At 37.8% G+C, this 22,206-nt stretch overlaps 1 protein-coding gene across 2 annotated transcripts in view; it reads left to right on the top strand.

The window, feature by feature from the left end:
* The window catches only part of LOC124337938 (protein Wnt-5b-like), a 39,996-nt gene extending 17,859 nt beyond the window's left edge, over positions 1 to 22,137 (top strand). The window contains exons 1-9 of one of the 2 annotated variants that reach the window (XM_046791946.1): positions 10,700 to 11,025; positions 11,122 to 11,628; positions 17,082 to 17,338; positions 18,474 to 18,654; positions 18,785 to 18,896; positions 19,903 to 19,957; positions 20,160 to 20,207; positions 20,672 to 20,839; positions 20,902 to 22,137. In XM_046791946.1, coding sequence (XP_046647902.1) covers positions 11,378 to 11,628; positions 17,082 to 17,338; positions 18,474 to 18,654; positions 18,785 to 18,896; positions 19,903 to 19,957; positions 20,160 to 20,207; positions 20,672 to 20,839; positions 20,902 to 21,089 — 1,260 coding nt within the window. In that variant the 5' untranslated portion in view covers positions 10,700 to 11,025; positions 11,122 to 11,377 and the 3' untranslated portion in view covers positions 21,090 to 22,137. Of the gene's footprint in view, positions 1 to 10,699; positions 11,026 to 11,121; positions 11,629 to 17,081; positions 17,339 to 18,473; positions 18,655 to 18,784; positions 18,897 to 19,902; positions 19,958 to 20,159; positions 20,208 to 20,671; positions 20,840 to 20,901 lie in introns of those variants that run through there. The other variant, XM_046791947.1, reaches the window with a different exon arrangement.
* Positions 22,138 to 22,206: the final 69 nt, after the last annotated feature.

Consider the following 22,206-nt stretch of genomic DNA (forward strand, 5'->3'; position numbering starts at 1 on the left):
GTACTATATATGCCCGTCTCTCTGGGAGCGCTGGATAGCCATCAGCACCCTCCGCTCATTTGTGGAGATACGAGATACGTCGTAAAGAATTGTTAGGTAGAAAATAGAAAATTAGAGCCCTCTGTGCTGCTGCTGTCCCTGACTTCTTCTTCTCTTCAAAAAATGTTAATAGGGGCCAGCACGTCGGAGAAACCGGTTGCTGCCCTTTTGGCTGCTGCACATATCCATATAGAAATGTATATTATAACTATACACATCCAATATTAATAGTTTGTCTGATTATATACTAACCGATATTATGCCGGTGGGTCACGTCGCTCTCCGCCATCAGCAGGCTATAGATGGACTGGGCAGCATCTGGTTGCTGGCTAATATGTACAGCAGCAGCAGCAGCTCCCTGTGAAAAGTCTAGATAATAATATATAAAATAGAAAGAAAAATGTTTTCGTGTTGGTATTTATTTTATTTTATTTTTTCGCCTGGGATGTCTACACACACACACACACACATCAGCCAGTTCTTTGTAAATGTTAGAAACTCTCTAACCCCATAACGATATGCAGCGCAGCATATAGAGAAATGTTTCCTTGTGTATCAGCGACACCTTGAACAATGCGCCGTATCGTGCCGATTCTGAACGGCTGCTGCTGCTAGCTGCTATATGGCTGCCGTGTGTAGACCTATATGAGGAGAAGTTCACAGCAGTCATTAGTTTTCTCTTATTGCCTAAAATGAACATCTGCAAAAGCCCAGCTCCTTTCGTCTCAGTTGGGAACATCTCGACGACTTCAGATTGGCTCACGAAATGTTTAAAACAATGGCGGGAGCAAGGTCGTTCGTGACCGGCATAGCTAAAAAAAAAACGAAAATTCAAGATGGAAAAGAAAAAAAAACATCTTTTCGTTACAAACCGAGAAAACCAGCCAACATGAACATTCACAGCGCGCCATTTTTCGTCTTTGTATATTTATTATAATGATAATAATATCTCCCGAGACTTACTATATACTATACTACTGCTATAAGACTATCACGGTCGATTAGGGTTTTCTTTTTTTTTTCTTTTTCTTGTTTTTATTATCAGTCCCGTTTTATTTTTCCATTTTCGTTTTTACCTGGCGGACTTTTATTTCATTCGATATATTCTGATGTATTCTTTATTATATAATGAGGTTGAGAAATATAAGAAAAAGGGAAAGATAAAAAAAAAGAGTTTGTGTTGTTGGCCTTCTGATGAACTTTCTTTGTAGAGATTTATACAAGGCGCAACATAATTCTTGTGAGATGCTTATTCTTCTATTTTTGTTTCCCTTTTTTCTCTGAATTTGTACAACTGTTTATCTTTTATCGGGCTGACTGTATTATGTAAAGAAATCTGAACCCCGACTCTTTTTTTTTCTATGAATTTATTTTACACAAGAAATAAAATTGGATGGAATTTCTCGAAGATAAATATTTTCGAGTTATAACGGGAAAAACGGAGATATAATTTGTCGGGGCAATTTTATTTATTCGTTTAATTTTTATTAATGCGTTTCGCAATTTAATATGCCGTTGAAAAGCGACTGGGCACGCTATAGCTATAGTGCGATGCGTATCGCGAGAGAGGCTTACGCAATTGCAGCAGCCTGCAGCCTTTATTACGCACTAACTTAATAATATCCCGCGTGTGGGTATTTTTTTTATCACGAAATAAAAAATAAATAATTACGCCGTGTGCTGATGCACATAACAGAGCTAGCAGCTCACCTATCGGCTATCTCAATATCGTATTTCATATATATACCGAGAGGCGCAATTGGCCAACTGGACATATATTTCACGGTGCGCTCCAAATCGACTCCCGGCGCCTGTGTGATTTCCCGAGAGTTTATTTATATAAGGTGCCCTACATTCCATCAATTAATTTTAAATAATTTTTTTTTTATGAATCAACAAAGTCATCTTATTATAAATTGCGCTAGTAAAAACAGGCCAATTCATCGACAAAAATTCCAAAAGCCCATGCGGAAATTTGATCGCCCAAAAAATCCAACAATTAAATTTTTCACAAATTTTAACTGGACGACTCCACGCATATGGAATTCAAATGTCTCTAGATAAGCTAAATAGCCTATAGGTATAAAATATATTATTCAAGATTCCTTTTGCCGACGATGTAATAATATGCTCATCACGGAGTCTCAGACTATCTAGCTGGGCTGTGCCAACCAGCCATGTGTGTGTCTGGCAACTTTCTAAGCGACGACGGTATATAAGGAATACATACCACGTGCGCACAGGGCGACATGAAATCGGGAATTGGATTATATGTAGTATAATATATATATGGGAAGGGAGCCCCCCCCCCCCCTTCTTATTTTTTTAGGGCGTGTGGAATCTTGACGTCTTTCCCGAAGCTCTCCGCTATACTCTCTCTCTCTGGTTTCGCCTTTATAGTACATATACCATTCGATGAAGAGATGAGAAACTATGCGGATAATTGCATTTTCAATTTCAAACAACAGTTTCCAGCACGTTCAATATCTCTCTCTCTCTCCTGCCTATATTACACACAGCAGAGAGAATGTCTTCCTTTGATCATCTGATGTACATTATTAAACAACGTCTTGATTGCCATCATTCCTCGACATCTACACGCAGTCAAATATCCGAAATATTTCACGGCGAATAGAAATTATTGTGAATCAAATTCATATTATTAGAATGACGCGCGCGCCGAATTACGTGTGTATATTATTAATCATCGCACCTTATGCCTCGATATCTATTCACCCGATTAGACCTCGCCCTCTCACCTACATTACACACGGATATACGCCAGCAGGTGGGCATTCGTTGAAACTATTCGGCATAATATTTTATATCAAGCGGAGAGAGAGAATCAAAGCGAACGAAAGCGAATCAAAGGGAATACGCGGAAAAGTGTCTGTGCTGAGAAGCTTTCGGAATGTTTTGTTGGACCGCGCGTTGTAATTTCGCTTTGTCTGCGCTGAATAGGAAACAGAGAGATAAGAAAAACAGACGAGAGAGAAAACAAGACACAGTGTAGTATATTTAGTGCCGTGTATTGTATACACACACATCACCATATTTGTCGATTATAAAAGGGGGGAAAAGCGACGACAGCTATAGCGGAAAACAGCACCGTCGCTTTATATTGCACCCAGCAAATCGCGTCCCTCACCCAACAGCCCAGCACCAGCACACACATTGGCGTGATCGGAATTTCGATTCGCGCGCGTGATGCATAGACAATTTCGGATATGTGTGTATATACACACGCTATACAGAACGTGCCTATCTATCTCAAGTGGTTTCATCTCCGGAATGGATAAAATATACATTGAACAAATCGCTCTCTCATCGCCATTATATACATAGCTATAAGATGTAATGTTACAATAAAATCAAGTTTGACCAGCAGATCCGCAGCAGTCAATTTTGGTAATAGAGGGAAACAATTTTTATTTTATTTTCTTTCCGTATATATTTAGGTTGCTCTCCGGTATTATACATAAATATCCATTACGAATATATCTCCCCCCCTTTTTCCTTTATAAAATAACATTTTTCACACAATGATCCTAGCTCCGACATGTCATCATTTCTGATCTTGTGTAGACGTGATGATTCAACATCATCATTACCACCCAGCCAGCTCCAGCCAGCCATCTATACACACTTTCTTCTCTATAGCTTATCGCTAATAGCCCTTACACCGCGCGAGCAGAGGCCATCCGTAACACAAAGTATGTGGGAAAAGGGAAAAATCTAATGTAATACAGCGGACAACTATAAATCATTCACGCGCGCATAGGGGGTATATAGAAGCGCGCATATCCAACACACACAGCAGACAGCACACATTCCCCGATGTCAAATCCTGGTAAATCTATTGCGGTCTCAAAATGTGATATCGTAATAGTATATAGAGATGTGTATAGGCCTATATAGAAAATATCTATCTAATAATATATAAAAAAGAAAGATAAGCCGCCTATTATATAAAAAGAGAGAGAGACTGGGTGGCGGCGGCGGCGGCACTTGACGGCTTAGATATATTTTCTCTCCTTGATGATAGAGGGAAAAACTAGCGGAGAGAGCTGGAATAATGACATATAGGCTGGCCTCTCTCTCCTTCTATATACCATGTAATCTTTTATTTTTGTCAAGATCGGAAGGGGAGAAGAAGAAAAGATGCCGACATATGTGAAAAGCTTCTTAGAGCGTTCCTTGAGAATTGAGGGATAAAAGCGAGCTCTATAATATCATTGACGCACGTCTGGTAGAGAGTAATACGATGGCGGTCGCGTATATACCACCAGCAGCACGTCGTCTGTTGTGTTATAGAGAGTCGATCCCCTTTTGTCTCTATTGGTTTTGCGTCAATAACGACATGTTTGGCGGCCAATCGAAACATCGACCTATAAATATCGCCTATAGTACATGGTTGTATATAGTCCCTTATAGATGCTTGTGTGCTGTTCCTCTTGTAGTACTTCCCACGTATTATATATAAAGAAGCATGCTTCGTCGAACAATTGCCTGGTTGTATAGGACAATAAGAACTGGGGAAAAATACACATATCATCTGTGTATTGATCATCTAACAGAAAGATCAAAGAGTTTTTTTAAGATATCCGATTTAAGTAATTTAATGGCCATTTATGATTTATGCAAGCGTCGAGTTACGCTGATAAAGTTCCTCTAGATTGGCACAGTCGGATGTTGATCAATTTCTAATTAAATGTTGGGATTTATGTTTTAAAGTAGTCGCCCTGATTATTTCATAAGTAGTAATCAATATTGCCCTAAAGAATAAAAATAAACAGTAGAAAGATTCTAGAATGAGTATAATGAAATTGCCGTTACGGAGGTACCCGGAGCCGGAACTTCAGTTTAGAAAAATTAATTTACCAAAATATAAAGCTTAGATTAATACAACTTTACGATAATGTAATCGATAAATAATAATCATCAACATTAAATCGTGGGCGTCAATATTGTTCGGTGATTGATTCTGTGCATAAACCCACTTATGTTGAAAAAACAGTTCGTTGTTCAGATATTTGAGTAGTGTAACACCAAATGAAATATTTAAATAATAAACGGTGTCCGTCGTAGCCCTAGTCGTCGATGATGTAATTTTATTATGCAATAGCTTTGGGGGGTTATGTAGTGATACGAAACTGCGGAATAAAAACAGGGTCACTTTCCTATACAATTTCGTCCTCGTTTGCTACGGTTTCTGATCACAATTGCGAATCTACCATGTGAACTGGATTCACCTTGCATTGGATCGACGTAAAGGATTGATCTAATCATTTTTAGTTGTATACACTCACTAAGCGAAGTAATATTGTTAATGGTATTTTACCAACTTAGTTCTAATAGCTCGCATATATATTTTTAACTTTTATTGAGTACCAATTTATCATTCCGACGAAATTGAAGAGAGGCACAAAACAATAGCAGGTCAATGATATAATTATTATCGTTCCCTCTATTTCAATTTAAATGCCTCTTACAGTCAATCGGAATCATGACTTAAATTTCATAAATATTAACCATGTTAAGAGTAGAAACGATTTAGACTTGACGATGGTGAAATCACTCGGCTAACATGTTTAGCGAAAGATACAAGGTAATTGAACTATGCACCGTACTTTGGTTTTTCATTTTTTTACTATCGATAACAACGCAGTTCACTATCAAGATTTTTAAAATTGATTTATTTAATTTGACAACAAATAAAAAACTGTATAAAAAAAATTATATTTATACTAAGAAATCATTAGCAATTGCGGTCCTATAACACCAGCACGTCGTCTAGTCGATCCCCTTTTGTGTTTGTCTCTATTGGTTTTGCGGCGGCCAATCGAAACATCGACCGATAAATATATCGCCTATACATGGATTTATATAGTCTCTTATAGATGCGTGTGCTGCTGTTCCTCTTGTATTACATCCCGTATAAGCATGGTTCGTCGAACAATTACCTGGTTATATAGGACAACAAGAGCTGGGGAGAAATACATATAGCCTCTCTTTGCTGTTATAATATGTGTACCATCAAAAGGAGAGATCAAAGAGTTTAGTTTTTTTTTGTTCCTTATTGTGCGCGCCAGCAACCTTTATTTTTTCTTTTTGAACTTTTTTCTTTTTTTACGCGCGGGTTACAATATATAATGTGTTTGTGCAGCTCAGCACGTATAATAAGTAGCTGCTTGTTATATTAGTATAAAGAGAGACTCTCGTGTACATTATTTCCTTTGTCTTTCGACTTTTTTTTTCTTTTTGTTCACCCGAAATCGTTTAGAAAACTTGAAAGGGGGAAAGAAGACAAAAAGGAAGCCAAAAAGTTAAAAGTTTTAGTTAATATAAATATGCGCGTTTTATACAATATTTCCCCCCAAAAAATATATTTTCTGTGAAAATGTCAGATGTAGTAGAATAGTCTTCTTCTCCCGCCCCTTGGGCTATTATAATAATGTTTCAAAAAGTGCCGATAGGTACAGTTCACACACTGCTGTCGTCACAGTTCACCGGACTATCTAGCGCTCACGTCTGTACCTCACATTTCCTTGTTGAGTATTATCCCTCTAGTTTGTGTGTGTGTGTACTTTCTGGGTGGGCGAATCAAACATGGAGGGGGGCACATCTCTACAACAGTAGCTACTCTAGCTACTTTATTCATATCCCCCCTCTTATATTCTTGAAAAATATAGATATGCGTCCGTGATTAGCCCCTCCATGTTATACTTATACAACCCCCTGATGGTTAGTACATGTATCCTCTTTAGTCTGCTGGAGAAAGAAGAAAAAAAAGAAAAACTCTCAGCACACTCCCCCTCGCTCATCCACCCGGTTCTAATAGATTATTTTGTAAAGAAACTTTTGCGGAGCCGAATTCAATGGATGATGTGTATATGTACACTCTGTACATAAATGCGGAGGCTTTTGTATCGAGACCCCCCTCTCTAGATATGTTGTTGTTGCTGCACTCGACGTTGTGTAGTTGAAAGTAGTACAGCAGCCAGCCAGCCCTTGAAAACGTATGCATAGGGAAACAAATTTGTATAGTTTTTTAGTAGTTTCCCCCCTCCACTTTTGTCTCAATTTTTTTTTGCTTTTATTTCATAAAAGGCCAGAGCTTTTAACATCTATTCTCCATTTCAGACTCTCTCGGATGTGTATAGTGTTTCAATGAGCGAGGGATTTATGTACATAGGAAAAGATAGACTGTCCTCTTTTGTTCTTCCATAATCTGATGGTTTATTATAGCTGAGAGATCGGGTAACAGTCAAGTGAATTGCATTTCGGTAAATGATTTGTGTTAGAACTGTGTAAATAATAATCAACGGAAGTTTTTCAACAAAAATTGTATACAAGAGCCGATTGATAATAAGCGTGACTATGTAGATCGAGTGTCGACGCTTTTGTAGCGCTGCACAGCTGCTGTTTCTATGCTGTATAAGCTTTAAATGCATTAAATAAAAAAAAGGAGAGTTTTGGGGGTTTGGGCTTGTCAAATAATATTTCCTTATGGCGGCGATGACGCTTGACATTGAAAAACAAAGGGGGATGGATAGGTACTAAATGTTATTATATTATTATTACTATTACATTTTCTTGCGTGTCGACTAGTTTTATTGGAATATGTCAAAATTCGGTGAGGCGGTTTTTTTGTGTGCACGGCCAATCATCTCACGAAATTTCAACACAAAGGGGACACCGAAATTAGATTTTTTTTTCAGTCGAAAAAAACAAAATATTTATAGGGGTTCTATATCTATCAACGTCCGCGTCTATACACGCACATATTTTTAAGTGTTGCAAGAAGGAAAAAAAAGCGGAATGGTGAAAGGAAATATAAAGGAATGCCTCCGGGACATTAACAACACTATATTATTACATTCGTACACATACAGATATATCGATGCGCTACGATATATAGAACATGAAAAAGATTTTCGATATCTATAAATGGGCCCTTCTTCTCTATATTAAATTACGTACACAAAAAGACGATTCGCATATATACAGCCAATATATATCTAGACGCAGGTAATAGAGTACAGGGCCAGAGTTTTGTTATCGGGACGATCCTTATTTTTTTTTTCTTGTCGATTATAGAAGAAGAGGGCGGAAAAAATAAGAAAAAGATATTAAGCAGCTATATTACATTTTGAGTCTTATATCAAGATTTAATTGTGTATATCTACCGGTATTGTTGTATCTATCGTGATCTGATAAAAAATGCGAATCTACCATGTGAACTGGATTCACCTTGCATTGGATCTAGGAAAGAGACCAATTTACCCATCTTTAGTTGCATACGATCACAGAGCGAAGTCAGTTTAGTAATGGTGGTTTACCAACTAAGTTCAATGAGCTCGCGTATATATTTAATTTTACTGTTATTATTAATAAAATGACTTCCCAGAGTAAGGGAACAATACTCTAAAGAATTGTTTGGAGCAGCTACTGCTCCCGCAACCTATTCTTTCGCAAGCTATTCATTCAAAGGATGTCCATGATGAACGGAAGGTTCATGTGAATTTAAATAACAAAATTAACCACATCTTATGTAGTCTCGATTGAAACCTGACGAAAGTGAAATCGTAGAACTTACGAATTTAACAGTAGATACAAGTTAATTGAATTATGCGCCGCACACTTGTTTTCAAGTCCATACAAATAATAAAAACGCAGTTCACTATCAAGATCTTAAAAATTTTAATTATTCAAGTTGATAACAAATGAAAAGCTGTATAGACAATATATATTTAAACCGATTTAAACTAAGAAATCATTAGCATCAATCAGCCAGCCGTGTGCTGTTCCTCTTGTAGTGCATCCCGTGTAAGCATGGTTCGTCGAAAAATTGCCTGGTTATCTAAGTCGGGGTCATTTTCTACGATTTTTCTGATCACAAATACGAATCTAACATGTGAACTTGATTTAACTTGCATTGGATTGACGCAATGGATTGAACTTATCATCTTTAGTTATATAAGCTCACTAAGCGAAGTAATTTTATTAATGGTATTTTACTAACTGAGTTCAATGAGCTCGCGTATTGATTAATAATTTTATTTTCAATGAATTTAACTTTCCGGTTATGATGGTGAACAATCATCCGAAGTTGAGTAGGTCTCATACTCATTCTGAGTGAAAACCACACCTCATTCAAATGAGATGGAATCACGCCTAATACTCATGAATAATGTTCCCAATACACGGAATGATGCCCTGAATTTTATTTAAAATTAACCTCTCTTTAAGTAGTGACGATTGAGACCTGACGAAAGTGAAATCGTAAGGCTTACGCATGTAGCGGTAGATACAAGTTATATGAAGTAAACGTCGCACTCTTGTTTTCAAGTCCGTACATTAGATATAAACGCAGTTCACTATCAAGATTTTTAAAATTAATTAATTTAAATTGAAAACAAATAAAAAACTGTATAAACAATAAATATTTATATTTATACTAATAAATCATTAGCAATTGCGGTCCTTTAACGACTAGTTTTATTGGAATGTCAAAATTCGGTGAGGCGGTTTTTTTGTGTGTACGGCCAATCATCTCACGAAATTTCATCTCAAAGGGGAAACCGAAATTTAATTTTTTTCCAGTGGAAAAACAATTTATTTTTTTTCCCCATTGATTGAACACGACAAAATATTTATAGGGGTTCTATATCTATCAACCTCCGCGCCTATATACGCACATATTTTTAAGTGTTGCAAGTAGGGAAAAAAAAGCGGAATGGTGAAAGGAAATATAAAGGAATGCCTCTGGGGCATTAACAACACATCTGCTCACTATATTATTACATAGGTACACACACAGATATATCGATGCGCTCCGATAGAACATGAAAAGATGACGATTTTCTTCTATAATCTATAAATTGGCCCTTCTTCTCTATATTAAATTACGTACACAAAAATACGATTGAATCGCATATACAGCCAATATATATCTACGCAGGTAATAGAGTACAGGGCCAGAGTTTTGTTATCGGGACGATCCTTATTTTTTTGCTTGTCGATTATAGAAGAAGAAAGCGGAAGAAAGAAAAAGAGATTAAGTAGCTATATTACATTTTGAGCTTATTTTATATATAAATATAAAGATTTAATTGTGTATATATCTACCGGTATTGTTGTATCTATATTGCCAGGACATCAAGCAAACAGCAGACGTTTAGAAGAAAGGAAGGAAGCGATGAAAAAATAGAATTCAATCGCATCGGTGCGTAGATATACAGGCCCCTGCGTCTATTATTATTTACCAGGCGGGGGGACAGCACACAATAAAAGGTGATTGTGTCTAAGAACCCTCCGAGATGACGACAGAAGAGGAAGAAGAAGAAGGCTCTCTTGTATGATATTATTCTCATCGTCTATTTTGTGTCAAAGAATATATCAGTTGCCGAGATATAGTACATAAATCTAACCAAAAGGGATGGACGGATGGATGGGCAGAGAGAGAGAGGGAGAGACGACCAGGTATATATAGGCCTGTATGTAGTATAAGGACAACCGTTGCCAAGGGTAACCGATGAGAAGAATCAAGCCAGACCCTCCACACAGACATTTCCCAGGGAGAGAGAGAGAGGGGAGCTATATAGACAAGAAGAAGAAGAAGAAAACTTGGAACGTATATACACGGCACAGAGTTGCTAGCCGTGGCTTCAGTCGCAAACGGGCCACCGAACGAGCCTCATCTCCGCACTACGCGCTCCGTGTTTGCCAGTTATTTTTGTTCTTTCGATTTGAAAATTTTTTAAAAAGAAAACTAAAAAATTTTTCTTTTAGATTGGTGGAATTTATTTTTTGTGGATTTATTACAGCGAAAAAATAAAGTGAGCGAATTTTTCTAAAGTGCGAAATTCAAATAGTAAAAAACAAAATTGTTGATCGTGTAGGCCTATATGAAATTTGTGGATTATTTTTTCGAATCGTGTTGTTTGATCAAGTGAAATTTTGGTTGTTGATAATTATTTGCAGGTATCAAATCTTTACGTGTTGCGAATCATCTCAAATCGATAGTAACGTAAGAATTTATCTAATAAATGGACTTTTTGGATTTTTGAATTTCAACAGAGTGACTTCATCGCAGATTGGAATTGACATGTTATTACTCTTCGCTTCGCTACGTGCAGTGACATTAGACAAAATGCCCCGACCGACGTCTATTCGTCTTCAGTGCAGTGTCGAAAAGTGATCGACTGTTCAACAACATATTCGTCTGGAATAACTTCATCCAACCGGAAAAAAAAATAACCGGACATTTGTCATTTTTCAAACCGACGGAAATAATTCTACAAAAACCAAGAAACAAATTTTTTTGACTCACAAAATGACTCGACCGCAGAAGAGGAACCAGGAATTGACGACGGACATTGAACAGTCTCCTAGAGTGCAACCACAACAACAACAACAACAACAGTGTCAAAGAAGAGTAGCAGATGAAGCAGCCCCAGACTGTCGGACCCCTTCTTGCTCGCCGTCGTCTTCGAGTTCTTCTTCCTTATTACTATTCTCCTGGACGATCCTGCTGCTGATCGCAAGCGCTCCAGCCTCTTCCAGCACGGCCATCGGCAACTGGATGTAATTATAAAATCAAAAACCATAATTTTTTTTCCCCCACCAGTTTTATTTATTATTTGTTAGAAGAAAAAAACGCATCTGCTTTTGGGTTATAACCAATTAGCCACCCTTATATAATAGGCCGGGTGTGTGTGTGTCTATGTAGGGCCAAAAATCAAAATGGAATGGTGTTACGAAAACGCTCAATGACCTGGAAGAGAATGGAAGTCCTTCCTCCTTTTTTATTTTTCTTGAAAAATAATAATTTTTTAAAAGAAATTTTTATTCATTTCACACTTTTCTCTTCTTTTTTCATTGACACGTACATTCAACATCCCCATCGAAATAAAAATAAAATAAAATAAAAGGGACCGGTCGGGTGAGATTCCAAAAAATGTTATATTGTGTCGTTGTCGTCGTGTTGTTGTTGTCTCGATATATTATTACGACCACCACCACCACCACAACAACAACAACAAGACAAAAGAGAAGAGAGAAAGAGACTGATGTCTTCTGGTCTCTTTTATATATTTTCCCAACTGACACACAGCACACACACACGGACTGGGCGCGCTGTGTGTGTGTCTCTCCGCACTCACACACAAAAAGGACTGTGATGATGGGTTATTTGGGGTCCCTTTTCTCTCTATCAACTGTTATGAGGAGAAGAAGAAGAAGAATTTGTTGTCTGTTTCATTCTTCTTCTTGGTTGTGTATTTGCCCGGGCCGTTGTTCATCCGTGAATGAGATTATATCCTCCCTTATTTCTTTTCAGTCAGCGCGGCTGTCCCTTTATATTCTCTCCTGATGTGTCGCGTCTGTTTCTGTTTCTTTCAGGGCCATCATCAACATTCATCTGATGTACACAAAATAAAACCGTCAGGGTCTGCTGGAGGCCATCGATACTGGTCCCGATAGTTGCGCAAATCAAATCCCATTTCCTATTTGATTTTTTTCAATTTGAATTTGGCGGGGTTTTTTTCGGGTGGAGAAATTTTCTATTTGATGTGTAAACCGATTGAAGACTTTCTCTATCTTCCTTTTTTTTTATAGAACAATGAACTTTAGCGAAATGAGAATTTCAACGACTTTTTATTTTATTACGCGATCGTGGAATTAAAGAGGAAAAAAACAAAACAACAGGCACACACACACAAACACACATAATAATAAGATACCGCAAGAGCACAAATAAGGCCATTTCCCTTTAAGCGCCGTTGTTGTTGTCGTCAATTTCACTCGACTTGGAAGTGATGGCGATTTTTTCCCTTTCCAACCTTTTCATTACACCAAAATCCCGCCGATTGTCTCACTCTCAGTTCAAAGAATAAGAAAAAAAAAGGGAAAATTTGGTCAAAAAGGATTATTTATCAGACAAATTCAATGTCGTTTATTTCCTTTGTTTGTTGGCCGGTTATCCGCGTCGTGTTGTTAGTCGTTGAAACGTAAAAAGAGACAAAAGATTCGGCGAGAAAACAAAAAGTTAGTTACGTAAATTCCTTCATTTTGGGTTTGCATTTAAAAAAAGTAAATAGAAAATATCAATCTATTCTCCCAAATTTGGATGGATAAAAAAAACAAAACAAAGACACTTATAGTCTATATACCTTTTGCGGGAGGGGTGAAAGGTTTTCGTGTCATTCCATTGAAATTTCCCCTAGCTCTGTATAGACGTCTAAAGTGAAATTTTATATTGATAGGCCATTAAATTATTTTGTGCGATAGAAAATAAAAGAAAGACCAAGAAATTCATTGCCTTCGATAACACAAATCTCCGATGACTCTGTCCGGTTTCGAAACCAAAGAAAAAATAATTTCCATAGTTTAAATTATTTAAAAATTTTTACATTTCTGAGTGGGTAAAAAAATAAGGGGGAGGAAGTTCTCTAGCTCAGATATATCTTAGAGGACCCGAGAGAGGCTGGTGGTAAATAACATGAAAAAGAAAAAGAAAAAAAACCTTCCAGCATATACCCCCCTCATCCATTAAGCGCCAAAAGCTAAAAGATATACTAGGCCTCTTCTTCTACCGTACATATCCCTCCTATTTTCTTTTTTTCGAAAGAGAGAGTCGGAATTTTCTTTTCGGAATTGTCCCTCTCTCTCTCTCTCCTATGTGTGTGTGCCGCCGCCTCAATCTCTTCTGATGATGCTGTATTGCTCTCTGTGTGTGTGAGAAAAAAAAGAAAGAAAACCCATCGTTTCCATCTCTTTTCATCCTCGATGAAAGTGTCTAGAGTGGAGGGGGGGGGATAAAAAAAAGGAAATTTTATTTTTTATTTTTTAATAAAATATTTCCGACTTTGATAGCGCCTCGATTTTATTTTCATATCGAATAATCACCTCGATTTTTGGTTGTTGTTGAAAGTCGACTTGAACGTTCGTAACCGATATATATTACATACACACACAACACCGCTATTGATCCTTGTATATTTACACAGTCGAGGGTTGGGAGTTGTTTGATATATTGCCCGGGAGAAATCACAAACAATTGAATTTATGCGTCCGTTTTCCACCGAAATTTTTTTTTCTTTTTTTCTTTACTGCGTGAAATTTATTTACTTTTTCTCAAACCGAAAACCGCAGAAAGCAAAGAAGAAGTACACAACTACACACACACAGCACCGTCGGTTATTGCGTAATGTGGTATATCGGGTCGCTCCACATCACCCCCCATGCGTGTGATATCCCCCCTCTTTTTTTTCTTTCCTTTTTTTTGTTTCATTTGATTTGATTTGAAACGCAATAAAAAAAAGACGAGAAAATAAAAGAAAAAGAGAGAAAAAAAAAGGATGTTAATTGTCCTCGTGTAGGTAGTAGTATCAAACCACCCGCGGCTCTAATTAGCCAACACACACGACAGTAAATTAAGAAAGAAAAAGGGGGAAGATATGGTAAAAGTTTCTTTTCCTTGAATTACATACATAGAGGAAGAAGGTGATGGGGGGGGGGGACCTACCGCGAAGTTTTAAAAATAAAAATAAAATAAGAAGCATATCATTCGAAGAGAAAATCTATTTTATTTCATTTTTTTAAATTCTTTTTTAAAGGTGGGAGGAGGGATCGGGCGTGAAAAAAAAATATATAGGCAAAGCGGCGGCGGTTGAAAATTGCTTCTGCCATTTGCTCCTCCCACTTTTTATATATATACCCACCTCATTTCAAAGTGGGTACAAATAATCCGAATGCAATAAAAAGAAAAAAAAAACCTAACAACAACAACAACAACAATAACAACCGAAAGAAAAAAGAATCAAGAACTGCTGTAATAATCATTTGCTGCTGTCGGCGGAAATGACGTTTCTCGTTCCCCTTTTTCTTTTTTATTCGCTCGTCTGGCGTCCTATTTAGATATTTTTCAATCTAAAATGGGTGTGATTATACATTTTTTCCCAAAAATTTTCATCTTATTCGGAAAAATCAATTTGTCAGTCGTCCATGACGGCACGCGCTTTTCTGATCAAATTTGATTTTTTTCCTTTTCTTATTTTCTTTTGATTTTTTAATTTTTATTTGAGAGATGAGATGGCGTGGCGGCGGCCGGTGGTGGTGATGGTGGCGCGGTGGCGAGCGGCCCCGCCGGGTTTTTCAAATTTTCGTGTCGGCGGTAGATGAGAAAAGGTGCGGCGGCTGACTGTCGGCCGCCGCCGCTGCCGCCCGCTCGAGTGCGAAAAAAAACAGCGGGGAGGGAATGAATACGTGAAGGGTAAAATGAGTTAAAAAAAAAGTTTAATTGTAAAAGAAAAAAAAAGAAATAAGAAAATTTTTTTGTATAGCCCTATCAGGTGAAAATGACGATAGCTTTTTATTTTTAAAGAACGAACTGAGTTGACCCTTTTTTTTACAATTGCTATAGACACACACACACACACATGGTATATATATATGCATGTATAGATGCGCTATTCCCAGTTGTCTTATTATTCCAATTGAACTCTGGGATTCCTCCTGCTGGAGGCCTCTCTCCAAGAGGCCCTCAAAAGAAACGGAGAAACATCAGACAAATGACTCGACCATGATATTCAACATTTTCCCAGTTGGTGTTATCTGTTCTTTCTCTTCTTCTTCTTCCCTCCCTATGGCAGTGAAATATACAAAAACAGACACCACCACACAAAAGTAACAAAAATGAGACAAAAGAGCAGAAGCTTCTGCTGCTGCTGCTGTTGCATCTCCAGCACGCACACAAAAGAAAAAAAAAAAACACCAAATTTTTCATTCAAAATTTCTGTATTTTTTGACTCGGCACCTTCGGGGTTCCCGAGTATATAGGAGTCATCCGGATATGGTGAGAAGGCACAGCTTTTTCTTATTTCAAAAAATAAGAAGAAGAAGAAGAAATTTATTTATATTTTACGACTTAACTGCTTCCCAACCACCATCACCCTATAGAGAGAAAGAAAGAAAGAGAGAGAGTCTGAGCGCTTGTCTTCGGTCTCTCTCCATATAATAAAGAAAAATGTCCAAGGATCTCTCACCTTGTGTGTATGTGTGTTGTGTAGCAGTAATTCCGCGGGACTGAGATGTTATAAAAGTGAATAAAAAAACACACACACCTTTCTCTCTCTCTCTTTTGTCAACGTGTAATAGCTTTATTTGTAAAAGTTAAAAACTTACAAAACCACAGAAAAATTCCCTTTTTCAAAACAAAAAAACAAATCGAAAATTCCATCGGAGTCGCACAAAAAAGAAAGAGAAAATAGAGAAGGACATTTGCTTTGGCTGTTATTGATTGTTCGTATGTATAGCTATTTGTGTATCAGAGAGACGAAAAGACAAAAACATTGGGAAAGAGAGATGGTCCAACAGAGATAAGCCAGCAGAGAAATAACCTGATTGAAATCAGCGAAATGTACACAAAAAAAACAAACAAAATAAAACAACATCAGTCTCCATTGTTTTTTCTGGGGAAAAAAAAGAGACAAAGTTCCTTATATACTCCCAAAAATAGAATCTAACTTATAATGACGTCAGCATTCACCAAAAAATTCCACATCAACTTTAATTTCGAATATTATTTATTTTTATTATTTTCTTGCCCAGAATTTATTTTTCCCCCCTCGTCCGCAGTTGCACGGAGATTTATGTGCAACTGCTTGTGTGTGCTGTGTGTGTGACTCTTGTTTATATTCTTTTCTGCTGCTGAAAAAGTTTGCTCTCCCCAGCACACATATATATATACACTCTTTGATTCATTCCTCCACTTCTTCTTGTAACAACAACAACAGCTAGACACACTGCCAGACGCGGCCATGGCCATCAGCTACTATATAAGAATGTTGTTTCCCCTTTTTTTCTTCTTTTTCTTTCTGAAATGTTAACGATGACCTCTTTTGCGACGTGTTTCTCGTCGACTCGACTGGCTCTTTTCACCTCTCGCTCTCTAACTTCTTCTCGAAAAAGTTGTTAAAAATAAAATAATAAAACGTCTTTTTCTTTCTTTCTATTTTCTATTTTTTTCCCCCTGACAGGAATCTCGGCGTCCAGGGCTACGAGGTGTGGCGGAATCCTCAGCTCTACATGGTGGGAGCCCAGCCGCTGTGCACGCAAATCCCTGGGCTGTCGCCTGGCCAGGCCAAATTGTGCCAACTCTACCAGGATCACATGAGCTCGGTGGGTCGCGGGGCCAGGGCCGGCATCGCCGAGTGCCAGTGGCAGTTCCGCTACAGGAGGTGGAATTGTTCCACCGTCGAAGATTCCACCGTCTTCGGACCCGTCTTACAAATCGGTACGGACGGCCAAGCAAATTTTTTTGATTTCGTATAACAGATGCCGTGTGTTACACAAGAGCATATGGTCGCTCAAAATTGCCTTTTTTTTTTCTTTTGAAAGACATCAGTCAGGAGGTTTGGAGGGGATAAGGGACGTCATCTGGCAGAGCCACTGAACGTATCAATGGGGGGGATCGGGTGAAAATAATAATAATAAAAAAAAGGGCCAATGAATAGATATTTCCGTATATAGTATATACACTATACAGTATAGTATATGCCTCCGTCGATTTTTCCGGCATTGCGATATCGTGCAGCGCATATAACATATTATATATCGTCATCTATTCATCACCCCCAGCGCACGCTGGCTGGCTGGCTGGCTGGCAGCGCGCTCCATCGATCAAAAGCCAAACTGATGATGACCCGATACTCGTGTCTGTACATCAAATGATTGTCTAGATCTTTTTTCTCTCCTTTTTCTATATTTAGACTATATAGTCGGGATTATATCAAAAGATATCACGAGAGAGAATCGGAGAGCTGCTGCTGTTGCTGTTTCTCTCCGATTGTCGAGTGGGTCATTAGCATAGAAATGGAACGGGTAGGAGGAGGAATGAGTTTCCAGCACACAGACAGACAGACAGACAGGCTACATCTACTCGCCGAATCGGAAACAATCAGACCTTTTTTAGAATTTTATTTTTCTCTCTTCTTATATAACTTTTTGTGAAGAGGATGACGGTTTTCGGTCGTATTATATTCTTAATGGCCGTAACAGATTGGGGCGCGCTCCATATTATGCGCGTTTGTAAAATTATTTGATTGAATCTAATCAGACTCGCTTGATTATGAAAATGCGAGAAGAAGAAGAAAAAACGATTCGAGATGCAGTCGGTTTGTCATTGCAAATGATGGACGAGATCATTTGCATAGGAGGGACGGACCCGCCTTGATTGTTTCCCCGGAGTTTCTTTAGACACGGAATGCTGTATCCAAGAGAAAGAAAAATGTCTGATTGAATTTGATTGCATTTTCCGTGTCTATATATAATTGAATATTTTTTTTATTTTTTGTTACTTTCCATTCGTGGGTTTTGATTACAATCATTAATTCTTCGGACATGATTCGAATTTAAAAAATGAAAAATAGGGAGCCGTGAAGCGGCGTTCGCCCATTCGATCGCCGCCGCCGGTGTCGTCCACTCGATTTCACGGGCCTGCCGAGAAGGTCAACTCTCGTCTTGCGGCTGCTCCCGAGCCCTCCGACCCAAGAATCTCAACCAGGAATGGATTTGGGGCGGCTGCGGCGATAACATTGAATATGGATACAAGTAAGTCCAATCAACAAAAATCAAATCCAATCAATCAAAAGAAAAAGAAAAAAAGAAAAAGAAATTGATTTCTATTTCCTCGATTTTTTCTCGCCGACACACAAATTCCTTTTTGACGGAATCTCTAAAGATTCACGCAAGGCTTCGTCGACGTCCGCGAACGTGAGAAGAACTACAAGCGAGGATCACGCGAACAAGGACGCAGCTTGATGAACCTACACAATAACGAAGCCGGACGTCGGGTATGTTTAGATTTCTCTCTTCCTTCCTTGATGTAACGCATTTGATGTTAAATTTTATTTTTTGAGGGTATTGAGGGGTTATAACCCCCTCTCCCATCATTTCCCCCCACAGCTGACCGTGTCACGTTTAGTCAAACAAATTCAAATGAAGAAAGAAAAAGGAGGGAATATTCTGAAATTTAAATTTGTATCTTTTTACGTATACACATCTAGGAAGTACATATAAAGAGAAAAGGAAAGAGGGGGGGGGGGGGGTGTACTGTCCAAAAATGGGCGGAATAATTAGCGATAAGGACCAATTGAAAACAAAAAATAGGAGCCGGTTTCTCTTTGAACTTTTTTTTCGTGTGTCCTTTTTAAATTGAGATATGCCCGCGCGTAGTTGTCCCCCCTGCCCCTCACCCACCCCTTTTTTGTGTGTGCTATATAGCGTTTCATTTCCGACTCATTTATAAAATAAAATAAAATCAGGGGGGAGAAAGAGAATGACAGCGGTTCTATCTCTTCTCTCCTACGTATATTTACCCGCCGCTATTTCATTTTTAAACACGTGATTATCTCAGCGGGTGGGTTTTTTTTTCCCCTCAAAAAAATAGGGGGGTACAATAAATATATATATACGTATCTCTGTGTTACCTGAGAAAAATTTTTACTCCGCCCATGTCATCCGGAGAGAGATATTTTTCCAATCCTTTCCAGTCAAAAAAATTTTTTCTACCCCTTTTTTTATTTTTTTAAAAGAGAAAATGATTATGTATACGAAATGACCGTTTTGTCGGGTCGTTTATGTCGTGTCATGTCGTATAACATTGTCGTATCTCTTTCCACAAAAGAAAGGGGATTTTTGGCGCTTTTTCTGGTGATGTTTCAATCTTTTTTTCAGCGTGTCTAACATTTTTTTTTTGTGGAACATGATTTTTCAATTCACGTTATTGTCCGCTACTCCCGCTCCCGCTATTGCTCCCGCTGCTGCTGCTGCTCCTCCTGTTGGCGACGTCTTCAAAAGGCCGTGATTAAGAAAGCGCGTGTCACATGCAAATGCCATGGAGTCTCCGGCTCATGTAAGACGAATTATGATTAGCTTTTTTCTTTCTTTCTTTCTTTCTTTTTCTTTCGTTACATCCTTGCGCTCTTTTATGTACTTTCCTTTGACTCCTTTGTAGCAGTTCACCGGCTCATTTTAAAAAATAAATGGCCAAAAAGAAAAAAACTTGTTTTAAAATGTTATTCATTTTTTTCTTATTTTTTCTTTTCGACGTATAGGCTCGTTGGTAACGTGCTGGCAGCAACTGGCGTCGTTCAGAGAAATCGGTAATTATACACAACACGACGTGGAGCTTCTCATTTTTATTCTTTTTTTGGTGGCGGGCAACTTTCCATGTCTTTGCGTCATCTCGAGATTAATGGATACGAGAGAGGGAAACGTCAATTGCAGTTGTTCCATGAGATTTCTTCTTATTTTCTATTTTTTTTTCGTCGGTCGTCCTTTCGAGTGCCGCTCGCATCGCGTGTCCGTCGAACATTTGACGCGGGGAGAGACCCGACGGACGCGGGATTTTTGTAACGGCCTCGTCGCACGCCATCTAACGATTGAGAAAGCAAATTCATAATGTCATTTTGTTCATTTATTTTATTTTATTATTTTTCGAAATGAAATTCGAAAATAATAATCATCATTTGTTAAATTTATTACCCAATTTCACATCACGTTTAAGTTCGGCCATAATAATAATAATGATAATAATAATGGCAACAAATTTCTTTTTTGATTGCAGGTGATTTCATGAAAGACAAGTACGACGGAGCCACCGAAGTGAGAGTGAACAAACGAGGCCGCCTCCAAGTGAAAAATGCCCAGTACAATTTGCCGACAGCTAACGATTTGGTTTACCTGGACGAGTCGCCGGATTACTGCCTCCGCAACAAAACAATCGGATCTTTCGGTATTCATTCAAAATAATTTAATAGTTTTAAAATTAAATTTTGAAATCATTTTGAATTCCAGGTACTTACGGCAGGCCGTGCAACCGGACGTCTGCCGGGATGGACGGCTGCAATCTCATGTGCTGCGGACGAGGTTACAACACGCTCAAGACGACGGTCAAAGAGCGTTGCAAGTGCAAATTCCACTGGTGCTGTCACGTCGAGTGCAAGACTTGCATCAAAACGGTCGACATTCACACCTGCAAGTAATTGAAAACGACAGTTATTGGCGTGGGGCAACAGACAAATGAATAACGACGACAAACACAACCAGCTATAAAAATCCTTCCCAATTCTCTAAAATAACTCTTAAAAGAAAAAAAGAAAAATTGAAACACAAAACAAATACCATTTTATTATATCAACTTTTTTGGGAATTCTTTTCTCTCACTCGATAATTATCAATTTCGTTTTGAATTTTCTACCTGGCTACATAATCCACCATTTCAGTTTTGAATAATTATTATTTGTCATCACTGTTTCTAATTTTTTTGTTTCGCCATTTATATTCGATGTGTATTATAAATATCACGTGATTTTTTCAATTTCTTTTTTTTTTCGTGTGTGAGTGTCGCTTTAATATTTTTGAGAAGGGGGGGGGGACAGAAAAATATCGATTCTTTTTTTTAATTTGTGGAAATTTTTCGTGTGTTTTTTTTTCTTCAATTATTGTCGGTTTCTAATTTTGAGGGGCTAAACAATTTTTCATCGCCGTGTTTTATTTTTAAAATCATGAATTCGATCATTTTTTTCTCCCGTTCGCGCCAATACTCGCCTTTTTGTAATTGTGTATACGCTGCCGGTGTGTATCTGTGCGTGTGTGTGTGTGTGTGTGTGTGAGAGCACCAAAATTTGATTGATTGAATCGATTATTTTTTAGGATTTTTTTTTTGTATTCGTTCCGCTCTCTTTTTTAAATTAATTATTATGTTTCCTCTTTCAACAAGCCAAACGACGAAAACATGCGATTCTCTGTGTTTTTTTTCTTTCACCACGCCCTTTGACATTATTTGACATTTTGATATTATTTTTTTTTTGTTCAATTATTTTTGTTCGTTGTCTCCAGAAATTACAAACAGACGAATGGGGAGAAAAGCAACATGCAAGAAAGAGAAAAAAAAAGAATAAAAAACAAAAAAAAGAAGAAGAAGTTCAAACTTATTACATTACAAAAAAAAACGATATGACGTCATGATCACTTCGAAATTCCTCGTCCATCAGAACAAAAAAAAAAGAAAACACAAATTGTACACCTCCCCGCATATAAGAACAAAAAGAAAAAGAAATACACTCAGTATTAACCCATATAATAATTAAAAACAGTTTG

The sequence above is a fragment of the Daphnia pulicaria genome, chromosome 4, assembly GCF_021234035.1.
Source record: "Daphnia pulicaria isolate SC F1-1A chromosome 4, SC_F0-13Bv2, whole genome shotgun sequence".
Lineage (NCBI taxonomy): Eukaryota > Metazoa > Arthropoda > Branchiopoda > Diplostraca > Daphniidae > Daphnia > Daphnia pulicaria.